Source organism: Peromyscus eremicus, chromosome 8a, assembly GCF_949786415.1.
Source record: "Peromyscus eremicus chromosome 8a, PerEre_H2_v1, whole genome shotgun sequence".
Classification (NCBI taxonomy): Eukaryota; Metazoa; Chordata; class Mammalia; order Rodentia; family Cricetidae; genus Peromyscus; species Peromyscus eremicus.
The window spans coordinates 157,894-174,652 of record NC_081423.1 but is presented as its reverse complement, the minus strand read 5'-3'; the positions used below and the strand labels follow the sequence as shown (position 1 = coordinate 174,652).

At 46.5% G+C, this 16,759-nt stretch overlaps 1 protein-coding gene across 4 annotated transcripts in view; it reads left to right on the top strand.

Moving 5' to 3' along the window:
* Abcc1 (ATP binding cassette subfamily C member 1) overlaps window positions 1-13,874 on the top strand; it is a 129,278-nt gene extending 115,404 nt beyond the window's left edge. For all 4 annotated transcript variants that reach the window (XM_059269931.1, XM_059269933.1, XM_059269930.1 and 1 more), the window contains 8 exons: window positions 5,399-5,598; window positions 6,534-6,660; window positions 7,473-7,574; window positions 8,222-8,368; window positions 9,616-9,774; window positions 10,978-11,144; window positions 11,776-11,970; window positions 12,446-13,874. In XM_059269931.1, the coding sequence (XP_059125914.1) occupies window positions 5,399-5,598; window positions 6,534-6,660; window positions 7,473-7,574; window positions 8,222-8,368; window positions 9,616-9,774; window positions 10,978-11,144; window positions 11,776-11,970; window positions 12,446-12,554 (1,206 nt within the window). In that variant the 3' untranslated portion in view covers window positions 12,555-13,874. The remainder of the gene's footprint in view (window positions 1-5,398; window positions 5,599-6,533; window positions 6,661-7,472; window positions 7,575-8,221; window positions 8,369-9,615; window positions 9,775-10,977; window positions 11,145-11,775; window positions 11,971-12,445) is intronic.
* Window positions 13,875-16,759: the final 2,885 nt, after the last annotated feature.

Sequence of the window (16,759 nt, the reverse complement as noted above, 5' to 3'; positions counted from 1 at the left end):
TTTCTTGGGTCATTTCTGTGTAGATTACATTTTCAGGTGACAGGTGAGAGAGTAGAGATTCAAAGAGGAAGCATCTTTCTCAAGTAGCAGAGCCAAGAGTGGGACCTCAGGTCTCTGTGGCTCTGAGGCATGTGCTCAGAGCCCTGGCTGAAGCATAGTCATTCATAAGGTTGGCTGTTGAGATTGCTGGGGGATAATGGCAATGTACACTAACACCTGGTGGCACCTGCTTGTCATCCCAGCACTCAGGGAACCGAGGCAGGAGTATTCCATAAAGAAAGATGAAATTGTAGGGTAAAAGTCCATTTTCTGGACTTCCCCTATAGCTTCTTTAAGTCAGTGCCACCTGTTTACTGTAACATCTGGACTGCATTTACCAAAATGTGGTAAATGTGCTCATGGCTGCCTGGAAAGCTTCCTGAAGGTTCCATTTCAGAACAGGCACAGTGTAGCACTAGAAACTAGAAATGGTATGACCTTAGAGCTCCATGAGGAGTAAAGTGTTTTCCTTGTAAGCATGAAGACCTGAATTGATCCCTAGATAAGCCAAGCCTGGGTCATCAAGATGCTGCCAAGCTTGATGGCCAAGCAGGACCCACATGGTGGAAGGTGAGAACTAGCTTCCTCGAATTGCCGTTGATCTCTATGTATGCTCTATAGCATGAATAAGTAAGTGTAAATTAAAAAAAAATAAAGAAAGGCAGGTGAGGTGTGTTTATAATCCTGGTGCTAGAGAGGCAGAGACGGAAAGACCTCTGGGGCTCATGGGCCAGGCAGTCTATCTAGCCAGCGAGCTCTAGGTTCAGTGAAAGAGCCTATCTCAGAAACCAAGGTGGAAAAGAGATCAAGGAAGTCATGATATTGACCCCTGACCTCTACACATGTTAACATGTGTACACACAAATAGCTTGTGGTGTGGTTGTATGCTGGACATGGTGCTGCTGTTGCAAGACATGAGCTGCCTACTCCCATACCCTGTGGATGAACTTCACAGGTGCTACAGTGATGGAGAGACACCAGACTGAGAGCTCCATTTCATGGGGAGGAGGTTTAAGAACAATGTAATGGCTGTGGTGACTGAAGTCAGAGGAGTGATAATGCCTGAGGAAGGAGGTCATTGCCAGGAGCCTCTGAGGAAATTGTGAACATGGAGAGCTTGATGGGGTTCTCCAGGTGTAGATGAATGTGAGATGGTGATTTTCATTTGTGGGCTGAGAAGTCTCATGTGTGCTGGGCAAATCTGTGGCCGTGGCTTCTCAGCCCCAGCCGTGAGTCAGTGTTCACTCAGTTGTGTTGCTCAAAGGATTTAATACACCCCACAGCTACATTGTCATTTCTGTTACTATGACAAAATACCTGATGTAAACAGCTTAAGGGAGAAGATTTTCTTCTGTTTACAGTTTCAGTGCTGTCTGTCTGTGATAGTAAGGAGGGCATGACGTGGTCAGGAAGCAGAAGATGTTTATATTAGCTTACTTTTTCCTTTATCCAGTCTTCATCCAGACTCCTAGACATGAGATGGTGGCTCTCACATTCAGGGCAGTTCTGGCCTCAGTTAATCCTCTCTGGAAAATTCTGCATATGCACTCAGGTGTGCTTCCCTGATCTTTTTGGTGCCTCTCAATCAATGCTACAGTCACTGTTACAACAGTATTTGTGTAGCACAGTTTAAAGTTGGCTTTGAGATACACATATTTATAGATGCCCACAGAGACTTTCCTCTAAGAAAGGTGTAATCATCATACTCAATTCTGTCTATTTGTTGTAGGCAGACTTTTCTTTCCCACCAGCCAGTTCTCAAATAACTACACAGATTTACTATTAATTATCAATGTTTGGCCAATAGCTCAGGCTTGTTACTAGCTAACTCTTACATTTTAAAATTAATCATATTTCTTATCTACACTCTGCTTGGTACCTTTTCTCAGTACAGCAAGTTCATCTCCTGCTTCCTCTGCATCTCCTTGTGACTCCCAAGACTCCTCCTCTTCTTCGAATTCTCTTTTTGTCTGCTAGTCCTGCCTAACCTCTACCTGTCCAACTATTGGCAAGTCAGCTTCTTTATTAAACCAATCACAGTGACATATATTCACACAGTGTAAAGGAATATTCCTCATTACAACAAGCACCAGCTGTGATGGCTGGAACTGCTGAGAACTCACGTCTTGAACTATGAGACAAGAGAGCAAATGGGGAATGGCATATGGCTTTTTTTTTTTTTTTTTTTTTTTTTTTTTTTTTTTTGGTTTTTCGAGACAGGGTTTCTCTGTGTAGTTTTGCGCCTTTCCTGGAACTCGCATTGTAGACCAGGCTGGCCTTGAGCTCACAGAGGTCTACCTGCCTCTGCCTCCTAAGTGCTGAGATTAAAGGCGTGCGCCACCACCGCCCCGGCATATGGCTCTTAAAACTTCTAATCTTGCCCCAGTAGTTATTGTTGCACTCCTTTGTTGTCCATGGCAACTGCTGGTCACACTGCTGAGAATTCCTGGGCCTGGCCTGGTCCCATGTGCACTCCTGTAGAGGTTACCTCAGGGGACTCAGACCAGGCAGTAGTCTGTGCTCCTCTGCTTGTATTAAAAAGAACAAATACTTTTTTAGAACTGAGATCATTCCTGACCACAATCCATGTCAGATTGGATTTTTACAGTAATGAGATTGGAAGTGGAAAATGATTTGGTTGGGGAGACTCGGTAAGTCTGAAAAGGAGTGGCCTGATGAGACCAGGCTGGGGGTAAAGTGGGCGAAACATGCAGGAGGACAGGGGACAGCTGGTACAGAGTACAGAGTTGGCAGGATGGTGCCTCGAGGCTGCCACATCTGTGCATGGCCTGGTGGAAGCCACTGGTATGCCCTGTGCTTGGCTGGGGCAGCCTCCTTGGGGCCATCTTTTTTTTTTCTTTTTCATTTTTCTTTATTAAAAATTTTTCTACAAATTCTACATACCACTCATAGATCCCACCTCCTCCCTCCTCCCACCCCCAGCCCTCCCTCCCAAGCCATCCCACGTCCCCCAAATCAAGGTCTCCCATGAAGAGTCAGTAGAGCCTGGCACACTGAGCCTAGGCAGGTCCTTGGGGCCATCTTTATTAACTTGCCCTGCTGCAGTGGATCAAGTCAGCAAAGGGACAGGAAGGACACCAAGGATCAAGTTACTGCATATTAGTGACCCATCAGCACCTTGAGAACTGGGGCCCTACTCTCATTAGTCTCCTTTTTACAGAGGCCAAAAGAGCTCACAGGTCCTCAAGTGATTAATGTAGTGTCTATTCATTGGCTTCTCGTAGCTTCCAGAGAAAGGGTACTGGGATTTTTCTGCTTTCAACACTTGCTGAGCATTTGACTAGGGCAGAAGCGGGGTGGGGGTGGTATCTGTCTACAAGGATAGGTGAAGCAGTGTAGCTAGAGTTTTCCTACCTGGCCCACAGTCAGGACAAATCTCTGTCACCCGCCAGCCCCACAGCCGCTCAGACCCAACCAAGTAAACACAGAGACTTATATTGCTTACAAACTGTATGGCCGTGGCAGGCTTCTTGCTAATTGTTCTTATATCTTAAATTAATCCATTTCTATAAATCTATACCTTGCCACGTAGCTTGTGGCTTACCGGCATCTTCACATGCTGTTTGTCATGGTGGCAGCTGGCAGTGTCTCTCTGACTCAGCCTTCCACTTCCCAGCTTTATTCTGCTCCTTGTCCCGCCTGTACTTCCTGCCTAGCCACTGGCCAATCAGTGTTTTTTTTTTTTTTATTGACCCATCAGAGCAACACATTTGCCGTACAGAACATCCCACAGCAAAGCAGGTTTTAAGGGTAACATGATTATGACCCAGTGGCTGGGATGGGGACACAGAAAGGGAGTGATGTAGGGTGACAAGCCCAGGACAACAGGAGGAGGCAGAGCCAGGTACAAGGAGTGGGGGCCAAGTCAGCAAGGGACAGGAGTGACCCCGCTGAGGGAGAAGGAGACAAGAGTTGCTTAGTCTCTCAATACGCCAAAAGAAGACTACAAAGGCCTCATCCCTTATATATAAAGAACTATTTAGGTGTGCTGGCTAGTTTTATGTCAACTTGACACAAGCTAAACTCATCTGAGAGGAGGGAACCTCAGTTGAGAAAATGGCTTAAGACTGGCCTCTAGGCAAGTCTGTAGGGCATTTTCTTAATTAGTGATTGATAGGAGGACCCAGCCCACTGTGGGTGGGGCCACCCCTGGGCTGGTGGTCCTGGGTTCTAAAAGAAAGCAGAATGAGAAAGCAATGGGGAGCAAGCCAGTAAGCAGTGTCCCTCCATGGCCTCTACATCAGCTCCCGCCTCCAAGTTCCTGCCCTGCTTGAGTTCCTGCCCTCTCTGCTTTTTAATGATGAACTGTCATATGGAACTGTGAGTGAAATTAACCCTTTCCTTCCCAAGTTGCTTTTTGTTATGGTGTTTCATCACAGCAAAAGTAACCCTAACTAAGACAATAGGCAACTAAATAAAGCTAGGAACAGGAGAGGTGGCCCTCCCCAAGGAAGGGCACACCAATTGGTTGTCCAGTGCTAAAGGGTCAGCCCTGAAAGCATACATATAGGTAACATTATTTGGACTCAGATAGGTTATATTTAGGAATATATATGTGTTTACATCTACTTATATACATGCAATAATGATAAGTGAAAGAAGAGACCATGAATTTGAAGAACAGGGATGGGCATATGGGAGAGTGTGGAGTTGCCATGCATGTGAGGCTGCTGACACAGGCAGTTGCTCCTGGTTTAGTGGAATCCAGGGGGTTCCATGCTTGTTGACATGTGTATGTGACTTGTGCAGTGTATGTGCATAGAAACATGTGAGACTCACACAGAAGAACTTACCAGTAGCTCTTACCTGTTGTTTTCACAATCCACTGTGCAAAATGGCTTTAGTGTTGCTACTATACAGAAGGAACCAAGGCTAAGACAGTACAGTGACCAGGCTGGGTTTCTATGTTAGTAGCAAATGAAGATTAAAGAGGTCTGTCAGTCACAAAGCCTGTTTCTCAACCTGTACTGTTGGGAGAGGAAAGCCCCAAACATGTAGGACTTCTGAGTGGCCAGGCAGTCTAGAGGTTATTTCAGGTCCATCTTGCTGCTTCTTAGCCATGGACCCAAGGAGGAGACCAGCTGTACCTCTTTGTCTCTACCCAAAAGCAAGAAAGAGCACTGTCTGGGTTCATAGGTGGCAGACAGGGGATATGCATCCAAGTAGCTGTGACTACTGTCACCGGCATTACTGTCCCACGGGTCACCATGTAAGCAGCACATCTCCAATGTTTTGGTCTCTGGAGGTGTCAGCCATGTCTAACTTCTCCCAGTATACCCCAGGAGGATGGGATGAGGGGCTAGCACTGATTCTGTGTGTGTCTCTCTCTCTCCTACAGAGGTTCTATGTGGCCTCCTCCCGACAGCTGAAACGCCTAGAATCTGTCAGCCGTTCCCCTGTGTATTCACACTTCAATGAGACCTTGCTGGGGGTCAGTGTTATCCGTGCCTTTGAGGAGCAAGAGCGCTTCATTCGCCAGAGCGACCTGAAAGTGGATGAGAACCAGAAGGCCTACTACCCTAGCATTGTGGCTAACAGGTGGGGGTAGTGGTCAGTAGGATAGAGGAAGCCAGCTGAGTGCTTAGTCCCTCAGCCTCTGTTTCTTCTGGGAGAGAAATGGAAAAAGAAGAGCCATCCAAAGTGCACAGGATCATGGTGGCATGCGCCTGAAGGAAGATTACCATGAGTTTGAGGTGGCCTTGATTACCTAGCGAATTCCAGGCCAGCTAGGCTATAGAATGAGACCTTGTCTCAAAGATAAAGCAATCCGGACACTGGAGAGATGGTCTGGGGCTAATATTTACTGTGCAAGCATGAGAACCCACATTTATGTCCCCACATACCCTTGGCATTGTGGGGTGCAGATAGGGGGTGGTCCCAAGAGCTCAATGTCCAACCTTGTTAATAGCAGCTTTTTCTTCCTCATGTCAAGATCCATCTCTTGCCAAGGGGCTGATTTTATTTATTTATTTTGTAATTATTGCTATTATTTTGTGGTGGTGACTTTCAAACCCAGGGCCTTGTGCATGTCAGGCCAGTGATCCACTGTTGAGCTCTGCACCTGCCCCTGTCCCTGTTTGCAAACAGCAGTGCCTCTGGCAGTTGATGACATTTTAGGAATTTCCAGGGAATTATTTTTTGAATTTAAAGATTTCCTAAGAAAAAGTCAATCTTTCTAAAAGCAAACTTGAGGTTCCAGGATGGGGATTGCTTCTAGAGAATTCTATTTTCGTCCCCAGGCAAGCCAGACTCATGAAGAGCTGTTGACCTCAAATCCCATGGGCCCTTGGCATACCGCCCCCGCCCCCCCACCTCCCTCCCAGTTCATATCTTGGATGAGGGGTACCCACAGGCCTTTCTCTAGAAGTGCTAGGAAATTAGGTCAGCTGGCAGATGGGTTTAGCTCTGCCCCATAAGCATAAAACTGGTTATCTATCTGTCTGTCTGAGATACTCCTACATATCTCCTTGCAGGTGGCTTGCTGTGCGTCTTGAGTGTGTGGGCAACTGCATCGTGCTGTTTGCTGCCCTGTTCGCTGTCATATCCCGGCACAGCCTCAGTGCTGGCTTGGTGGGCCTCTCGGTATCTTACTCGCTGCAGGTAGAAGGCTCTTTCTTGGGTTGAATGGTCTCCTCATGGAAACCACATTTTGAGTTCCTAGACCTTGGCTTTGGGTACCTGCAGGAATGGGGAAAGGAGAGGGCTTGAAATGGAGTTTGAGAAGTTGGTACAGAGCATGGGAATCCTGACACACAGCCTGCATTCTTCATCAGTCAAAAGATTCTCAGCGACTTGATGGCTTTCAAAGCTATGACTTTACCTCTGAGTTCTATGTTAGTTGCATCTCATGACGTTTGTCATACTGAGTTCAAAATATTTTCTTTTGTGTGATTGAGATGGATTATTACTCTGTAGCCCAGTCTGGCCTAGAACTTAACGTAATTCTCATGCTTCAATCTCTCTGGAGCACTGGGATTAATTATGGATATGAACCATCACATGAAAATCACCCAGTTTCAGAATATTTTCCAGTTTCCTGTATGACTTCTCTTTTTGTCTGCCTTTTCTTTCTTTCTGTCTTCTCTCTTTCCCTCCCTCCCTCCCACAGTAAACATGTAGAGGTCAGAGGACAACTCTGTGGAGTCAGTTCACTTCTTGCATCTTTCCATGGCTCTGGAGGGTAGAACTCAGGTTGCCAGGCTTGCTCAACAAATGCTTTGCCCACAATGCCATCTCACAGCTCTTGACTGCTCTTGAAAGGTGTGATCCCTAAGAGGTGCAGTGTGTCCACTCTGGGTGATAGCTCTATATGGGTTACTCATTTCTGTATTTGTTTGAATGATATGATGCATACTTAATGAAAATGAAGCCACACTTTCCCCGAGACCCCACATGACTCTCTTTACTGGCAGATAACTTCGTACTTGAATTGGCTTGTTCGAATGTCCTCTGAGATGGAGACCAACATTGTGGCCGTGGAAAGACTAAAGGAGTATTCTGAAACAGAGAAGGAGGTAAGTCAGGATCCCACCCTGGCCCCTTGACCTTGGCCTTCCAGACACCCCTTGGGTGTCCTCTGTCAACTCACAGGGTGAGCTATGTGCCTTCTAGGCCCTCTTGGGCTTGTCCTGTCTGTTTTTAACACTTACTAAGAACCACCTTGTTTTAGAAGGAAATCATCCACATGCCCTGTTTTCCCCAAGATACCTGTGGGCTGTGTCTCTTACTAAGGAGCATTTTCCCCTGTGATTCTTTCCTTCACTTGATGATGTCACAGAGAAAGTCTTAGCCCTGGTTGTCACTCGAGGCTCATGACCACCTTATTAATTAAGGTGGTTACCCCACAGCTGGCAGATAAACTGCAAACTTCTCTTTCACAGCCTCTAACAGGCAACCTCTGCCTGCCAAAGTTACCTGCTATTTGCTATGTCAGTTTACAGGGGCTCTTTTTATGGGGAATCAAATTGGAATTAAATTGCATCAGTGCAAAAATTTTCCATAAGTTGAAGAATTGAGTGGAAATGAATTGAATAGAAGTGTTAGAAGGGGGCTGGGGAGATAGCTCAATGGGTGAAGAGTTCAGATCCCTAGAACCTACATAAAGACTGAGTTTGGCAGCTTGCATTTGCTGATTTCTCTTATCCCTCTTGTTGTGATACAGGCTCCCTGGCAAATCCAGGAGACGGCTCCACCCAGCACCTGGCCCCATTCGGGCCGTGTAGAATTCCGAAACTACTGCTTGAGGTATCGAGAGGACTTGGACTTGGTTCTCAAGAACATAAATGTCACCATTGAGGGTGGAGAAAAGGTGGGTGTGCCATCTTCCATCCTCACTAACTCAGTCAATGGAGTGAGGAGTAAAGGAGGCTGTGTGCCATCCTCCATTCCCATTGACATAGGGTCCAGCATGAACCCCCGCATCGACCAGTAGTTAGTCACAGCTCATACTATAGGATTGAGGTGCTTTTACAGGGAGGAATCATGGGAATAATAAAAGATGCTGAGTATATTCAACAGGTGGCAAAGTGGACCTGAAGGACAAGACCTATGGAAATGCAGATATGTTTTGGGGAAACATTTGAATGAACTGTAAATACTAAAATGATCCCTCTGCTTTTTTTGGACAGTTGGAATATGTAGCAGTTCTGGCCCAACCCCCTCCAGGCTCTTTATAGAAAATCTTAGCCCTCCAGTTCACCCCAGTTCCTCCTGTGGGGTCCGTGTGCCTATGTGGTCCCTTTAAAGCATCGGCGTTTGTAAACTGTAGAGTAATAAGATGCTACTGCCATCACCAGGATGACTTATAGGGACATGTAGTTCTAAGCTATTCCTGGAAGTCATTTCAGACTATGACCTATAGAATTTTCTCAGAAACTTGGTCAGGGTTTACCCTAGGCATTTGCATCTTGTAATATTGATTTGTTAAATTGTCCATCCACATGTGTCAGAGTCTTCTGTTTCTATGAGATAGTCTCTGAGTCTTTATGTGTTTATGGGGATTCAAGTACGTGTGCTGGGCTGCAATAACTGTGGGCGAGCCCATCTCAAGCCCAGATGTAAAAGAGAGGAGAAAGAACTGTCACTGACATTGGGAATGTCAACCATTGGCCTGTAACTGGGGTGCCCGCCCAGGCCATATCAGAGAAGTTCAGGGGCTTTGCTTGAATCTGAGGTGTTGTCATGGCTCCAGGAAAGAATTCCTGTTAGAGGAGAGAAGTACCATGTGGGAAGCCAGGAAACACCTTATTATTTTCTGACTCTCTCTAATTGAACATAACATAACTCACCTAAACATTTCTCTGCACCCTATTCCTTTGAGCATCTCTACTGACTTATAATAAGTCCTTAGCCTTTGGAAGCCTGCAAAGCAAAGAGCATCCTTTCCAATCTTTTGTCAAAGTAGCCCCTGAAGGTAGGTCTTGGAGAAGCTGGTGGGTGAGCACCTTGATAGTAGCTAAATCAACTAGATGACCACAGCTCTGACCCAGCCACTTGCTGGGAGAACATTGAATCTGCAGCGTTCTCACCTCACCACAGTCCCTTCCTGTCCTGCAGGTTGGTATTGTGGGCCGTACAGGAGCTGGGAAGTCATCTCTCACCCTGGGTTTGTTCCGGATCAATGAGTCTGCAGAAGGGGAGATCATCATCGATGGGGTGAACATCGCTAAGATTGGCCTGCACCACCTGCGCTTCAAGATCACCATCATCCCTCAGGTAGGCGAGGCTGGTGGTTCCTGCACATACTGAAGCCACACCCTCTGTATCCATAGACTCAGCCAACTGTAGATGGAGAATGGTGTTTTTGCATTCATGTATTTACTGGGAGGAGGGGAACAGGTCATATGTATGAAGATCAACTGCAGGAATCAATTCTCTATATGTGTAATTCTGAGGTTAGAATTCAGGTCATCAGGCTTGGTGGCATGTGCCTTTAGGTCACTGAGCCCATGGCTAGTTTTTTTCAGGTTTAGCATCTGCACTTAATACCATACATAGATTTTTATCCCCAAGTGATGTGATACACAGCCATTTTCCCAGTATTTTCTTGGTATTAGGTAGTACATCATCTAGACATGGCTGTATGTAGGAGCTGTGAGTAAGTTATGTGAAAATACTATACTGTTTCATACAAAGAACCAGAGCATCTATGGATTTAGATGGTAACACTGTCTTCTCTGCCAGTTGCAGGAGTCAGCGTGTTAATCTCTAACACTTCCTGGAGCTAAGCTACAGATAAGAATTTTCTAAACCAATCCCTGTGGGCAACAGTTCCCTAAGGCATTATTTGTGGTTGTGATTTTTCCTTAACTTTCTCTGAGAGTCTTTTCTGAAGGTGGGATTGAGGGAGTGTAATTGTTACATTTCTGTTGCTGTGATGAAATACCACCACTAAAAGCAACATAGAGGATTTACATATTGAAAGTTTGGAGGAGTTTTGCAAGAATAAAGGTTTTGGTCCAGTTTACCCAGGGCTTTTCAGACATTTCCTGTTACAGACATCCTACAGAGTTCATACTTTGGAGAGAATCTGAGATCTCTTCCTGTTGTAGTGTGAACATCTCATTTTTTCCATCTATGAGCTTTCCTGGTTCATTGTGGTGTGACTGTTTTGTTAGTTACTTTTCTGATAGTTGTGACAAAACCTCTGACAGAGTTATCTGCAGGAAAGAAAGGTTTATTTTGGTCACAGTATCACAGGGTTGCTTTCTACCATAGTGGGGGAAGCATGGTCACATAGTAGGTGTGTGGTGGGAACCCAGCCAGCATCAGAGCCAAGTCTAACCTGCTTTCCCCAGACAGGCTCCACAACATCCTAAAATAACACCACCAACCAGGGAACAAGTGCTCAAAACATCAGTCTGTGGGGAACCTTCTAGATTCAGACCCTCACACATGCTATCTACTGTCCTTGCACAGGATCCTGTTTTGTTCTCGGGTTCTCTCCGCATGAACCTGGACCCTTTCAGTCAATATTCTGATGAAGAAGTCTGGATGGCCCTGGAGCTTGCTCACCTGAAGGGCTTTGTGTCAGCTTTGCCTGACAAGCTGAATCATGAGTGTGCAGAAGGCGGAGAGAACCTGAGGTAGGTAGGCAGGCAGGGGCTGGTGCCTATGTGCTAACTTCCAGCCTCCTGCTTCAGTGCTAGGGTGGTCAGCCAGTAGCTGTGCTGCTCATCCTGGCTGGGCTCATTCATGGGGCAGGGTTGGGGGTACAGCTGACTTTTGGCCTCAGTGGGGTCAATGCACATATTTTCATCCTCCAGCAGACTTGCCCAGGCATGCTGTCATGGTGATGGCAGATGTGTAAGAGTGAATATGCTCAGTGTCCATTCCCACGTTAGGCCTCTACTGGCCATTCATTGGCCAGCATCCTGTTGGCTAAAGCCAGACACATAGCTGAGTCCAGCCAATGCTGATTCTGCTGCAGCTCAATGATATCATGGATATTAAGCCACTCTGGTCACCCACACCAAAATGGCCTGATACTTTGAATATCACCTCTGAGCCTTTTGTTGGGGATGGTTCTAAGCCCATTTCTTGCTCACCAGGAAGTGTAGCATGATTGATGTTTGTCACAGGCATGGACATGGGGTATGGACTTGTTCTTCTGCCCAAAGCCCACCCCCAGACAATCTGCTAGCTTTCTTCCCTCCAGGCCTGGTTCAGGATCAGGGTAGTTTGAGCCCCCATCTCTAGGCTTTTCTCCCTTCCTAGTGTCGGGCAGCGTCAGCTTGTGTGCCTGGCCCGGGCTCTGCTGAGGAAGACAAAGATTTTAGTGTTGGACGAGGCTACAGCAGCTGTGGACCTAGAGACAGATGACCTCATTCAGTCCACCATCCGGACACAGTTTGAAGACTGTACTGTGCTCACTATTGCTCACCGGCTTAATACCATCATGGACTATACAAGGTAAGGCCCCAGAGTGGATCTGTGGGCCTACAGGGTTGATCCTGTCCAGTCATATTCATTCATTCATTTATCACCATCCTTATGCTCAGGGCAACCCCAATTGGTGGGACTCTTCTGTCATAGGAAGAACCAGGTTAACCAGTGTTATTTCAGTCAGCATATTGATATGCACGCGGGGCCTGCTATAAACCCCATGTTATTCTGGACTCAGGGGTTCCCTCTCAAAGCTTAGGGAATATCTTAAGGACCAGGACACTTAATTAAAAGAGAGGGACAATGATCACAGCAACACTGATTTCAGAGGGTGGCATGTGCTGTGTATAAGTGATAACAAGGAAGTGGTAGGGTGGGTACCCAGCTGAGCCCATCTCTCCAGCCTCTAGAGTTTTTAATACTTTCTGCAGAGCAGGTAATCTCACAGATATCAGACACATCTCTTTGCGTAATGCTCACGTCTGCATCCCTCTCCATGCAGGGTGATCGTCTTGGACAAAGGAGAAGTTCGGGAGTGTGGTGCACCCTCTGAGCTCCTGCAGCAGAGGAGCATCTTCTATAGCATGGCTAGGGATGCTGGCTTGGTGTGAGCTGGGCGCTGGTATATCTGGTAAGAACTATAGGGCCAGCATCCCAGTGACCAAGGATGAGCCAGCAACCCTGGGAACCCAAGCCTCACAGACAGAAACCAAAAAATAAACAGAAAACCAAACTAAAAAGAAGCAAAACAGACAAAACAGCAGCCACCATCTGGCCCCATCCTGGATCTGACTTTGAAGAAACTGGGAGACAGATGTATCCCACCTTGAACACACATCGGGCCTCTGGTACCACTTGTGAGGCTCCTGGAAGTTCACCTGTGCTCTAGCCCTAGCTCACAGCAGGGCCTAGGGCAGCTAAACTTCTGGAGAAATTGCTGGTGTCAAACACACTAGTTAGTGACCAAACACAGCCATTGCCTCATGTCTCTCCAGCCACATTCATGGATGCCAAGGCTTGGAGCCTCTCCCTAGCCTGCCAGCTCTTGTATCACTTCCATGGCCCTGTTGGTTCCAGAAGAGTGCTTCCTGTCTTCAGACCTGCAGTTGAAAGCATGGGAACAACAACAAAACAAAACAAAACAAAACACACACACACACAAAAACCAAACAAAACAGCCAAAACCAAAACTATTGCCTCTGTGTAATGTCCCCTTGCCTGCCATCTGGTCTTCAGGCACTCTGATTCTGTTCCCTGCGCCTAGTGCAGCTCTCACAGGACTTGCTTTAGAAGCAGCCTTGTGACGGGACCTTGCCAGACAGGCTCAGAACCAGGCCAGGCAATACTGCCTTCCCAGGGACTTACATCTTGCCCCACCATCCCTCCCTTGCTTTCTGCATCTTCCTATCTATTGCTGGGGAGGGCTCACTCCTCTCAGAAGGTCTGTGAGTAGCAAAAGTCAAAAGAACAAGGGGCAGTACCCACAGATGAGAAGGCTGGTACCAAAGACAGAGCCAGAGTCTCCTCCAGGACAAGAAGACCATTAACAAATAGCAATGACCCCCCCCATACCCCCCCCCATTTTTAAGGATTGTTCCAGAGAAAAAGACGGTCCCAAGAATTTGGTATCTAGGGAGGAGGTACTGGACTCAGGGAATATCCATGCCCAGCTCTGCACTTGATCCTCAGTCTGAATCCTTCAAAGTGGTCCTCTAGGTGTTTGGGTTACAGACCAAAGAGAGACTCCCATGGGCAGTGAAAACTTACTGCCAGCTACAGTTCATACATGCTGTGAATTTCAGCGCTGATTTTCTTTAGGTGATTTCCTTTTTCTCTAGGTGGCAATATGTGTATTTATTATTTTTGTAAATTGTAACATTCTTTCACGTTAAAGGACCCAGATTTCTCCTGGGGGTCTTTTTGTAAGGACACTGGAAACGTGAATATTTGCAAATAATTTGCAGTAAAGAAAAATATTTTATTTCTTTCTAAACAACCATCTTATTTTCTTTTGGGCACAAAGGTTTCCAACCTCCACTCTGGAAGAACCAGGCTAGGAGAGCTATGTTACTGCTGTTGTCAGAAGTGGCGGGACAGGACAGAAAGGTGGCTCAGCAGTTATGAGTGCTTGCTCCTCTTGCAGAGGACTGCATCAGGTGACTTACAACTGCCTGTATCTCCAGCTTCAAGGGGTCCAGTGCCCTCACAAATTAAAAATAAAAAAGAAATGGGAGAGGCTAAGGTTAAGAGCTGCCTGGGGTCTGGCAGTGAGTCAGAATGGTAAAGTACACAAATACCTGGGCTTGAGTACTGTCATTTTTTGGTCATGTGACCCTAGGCAAGGCACTTAGGCTGTATGCCTCAGTTCTGTCTGCGTAAAGTAGCCACGTTCAGGTTCTGAGACAAAAGCTACAAGTGGCCCAAATACTTTGCTGTAGTGGGTGGGGCTGAGCTGCAATTAACAAGGCTTAAGATCTTGGGAAATAGGGCTAGTGAGATGGCTCAGTTGGTAAAGGGCTTGCTATCTGTTCATGAGAGCCTACATTTCAATCCTCAACATAAATGCTGGTATATATGTACAATTGTATATGTATATACATAGTGTTTATATGCATATAAACAGTATATGCATATAATCCCAGCACTGGGGAGGAAACAGGAATATCCCTGGGGCTCTCTGGCCAGCCTGCTTAGCCAAATCAGTGAACTCCTTGTTCAATAAGAGCTTAAGGTAAGGGCTGTAGCAATGGCTCAGTGGTTAAAAATGCAGGATACTTTTGTAGAGGACCCGGGTTCAGTCCGCAGCACCCACATTGGGCAGCTCAGAACTTTCTGGCCTCTAAGGTCACCTGCCCTCATGTGCACATAAACACAAACTTATGCACATATGCATAATTAAACACAAAATGAATCTAAAAAAGATTTTATGTTTTGGCTGTTATTCCAGAGGACCCGGGTTCAATTTCCAGCACACGGTAGCTCACAACTCACAAATGTCTGTAACGCCAGTTTTTTTTTGGTCTCTATGTGAACCAGGCATAAATATTGTGCAGACACATGCAAATAAAATACATTTTTTAAAGGTAGAGAAAAATATCAAACATTAGCCTCTGGCCTTCACACAGGTGCACACAAAATGGACACAGGCTTGACAATGTCCAAGATGATTTGGTCCCCTCTCCAGAGTAGAAACTCAAATTGGTCTCTTGTCCTTGCCACTGGCTTCTGGGTTCCCATAGTGGGAGATGGGAAAATGTGCATGACAGCCTCTCTTCAGTGTCTAAAACTGGGGAAGACACTGTTCCCTCAATCCATTGGCAAAGTCAGCTCCCTGCTTGGCCACAACCAAAACAAAGGAAGCAGGGAATATGCAGAGGACATTTTCTCAATGACTGCATGCCATAGTGCTCTAGGGTTTAGATGGTGGGATGGTGAGACTGGGTGCTGGCTTTCTGAGTTTGGTCTAGGTGAGTGTGGGTAGTAAGGAGTATCCTATGGGAGTGATGGTGGGGGACAGCAAACAGTGTGTACAGGCACATGTAGCCTGCCATTGAAACCATTGGTCTACCTCAATGACAAAACAGTGGGAGTGGGGAGCCCTGATGGTAAGACTCAGAACCATCTGGACCTGTTGGCTGGACCTGAACCTTATATATGGGGTGTGTTTCCCACCTCAATTCCAAGCCAGGTCCTCAAGGACTTCAGAGCTCACTGAGGGAAGAGCTGGGATAGGGCACTGAGTTTATTTGCCCAGTTTATTTGCTCTGTGGAGAATCTGTTAAAGAAAACAGTCAAATTCTCAGATCAGGACTTCAGAACCCAGGAGCTCCCCAAGCTCTCCCAATGTCTGTCCTTAGCTGTGCCTTCCAGTTACAGTCTTTCTGCCTAGCAGCCATACCAACTCCATGAAACATGTCAATGGTGTAATCAGGCCAGTCACATCTTCCTGTGTCCTCTCCCAGATCCTGTTCAAGCTGGCTTTGCTTCAGGGGCCTCTACCATCTCTGTTTTCTCTAGAGCACCTCCCACGGCTCCACACAGAATGTAAAAAGGGCCTCTTGAAATAACCCATCTAGGAACTGCAGATCCTGCCTTGATGCCACAGAGGTCATGACACCCTGCCAGCTGGGGTTTAATGAGTATGAAACAGTTCAGAAAAAACATCTGATATAGTGCTTGAACCCCAAGACTACTTGCCAACAGAAAGCTTGTATTTGTTAGTCCCTCCTTCCTGTCCCTGGCTCACCCAATCAGTATTTATTGAGTGTCCCTTTTTTGTACTGTGCAAGGTTCTAGAGACACATAGTAAACAAACATCCAATTTCTCAAGTAAATCTCTCTAAGAAGGAAAGGAAGCTTGCCCCAACCTCTGCCCTTGAGGTGGGAGTCTGGGATGGAAGTTGGTTCTGGGCATGTGCTGAGGAGGTGGAGAGGCCTGATGGCTGGAAAGGTGGGCTGCTGAGCAGAGATTGCCGTCAAAATTTTCTGGCCTCAGTTTTCTATCAAAGGGCTTTAGTGACTGCCAATACATCCTTAAAGGGATGTAGGAAGGAAGGGCTCGATGATGGTACTACTTCCTTTGGCTTAGTTTCCTGAATGCGTTCCATCCCAGCACCACATAAAAGAAAAAAAAAAAAAAAAGCCGGTTGGTAGTGGTGCACGCCTTTGATCCTAGCACTCGGAGGCAGAGGCAGGCGGATCTCTGTGAGTTCGAGGCCAACCTGGGCTACAGCGTGAGTTTCAGGAAAGGCGCAAAGCTACAACAGAGAAACCCTGTCTCGAAAAACAAAAAACAAAAACAAACTACAGAAATAGC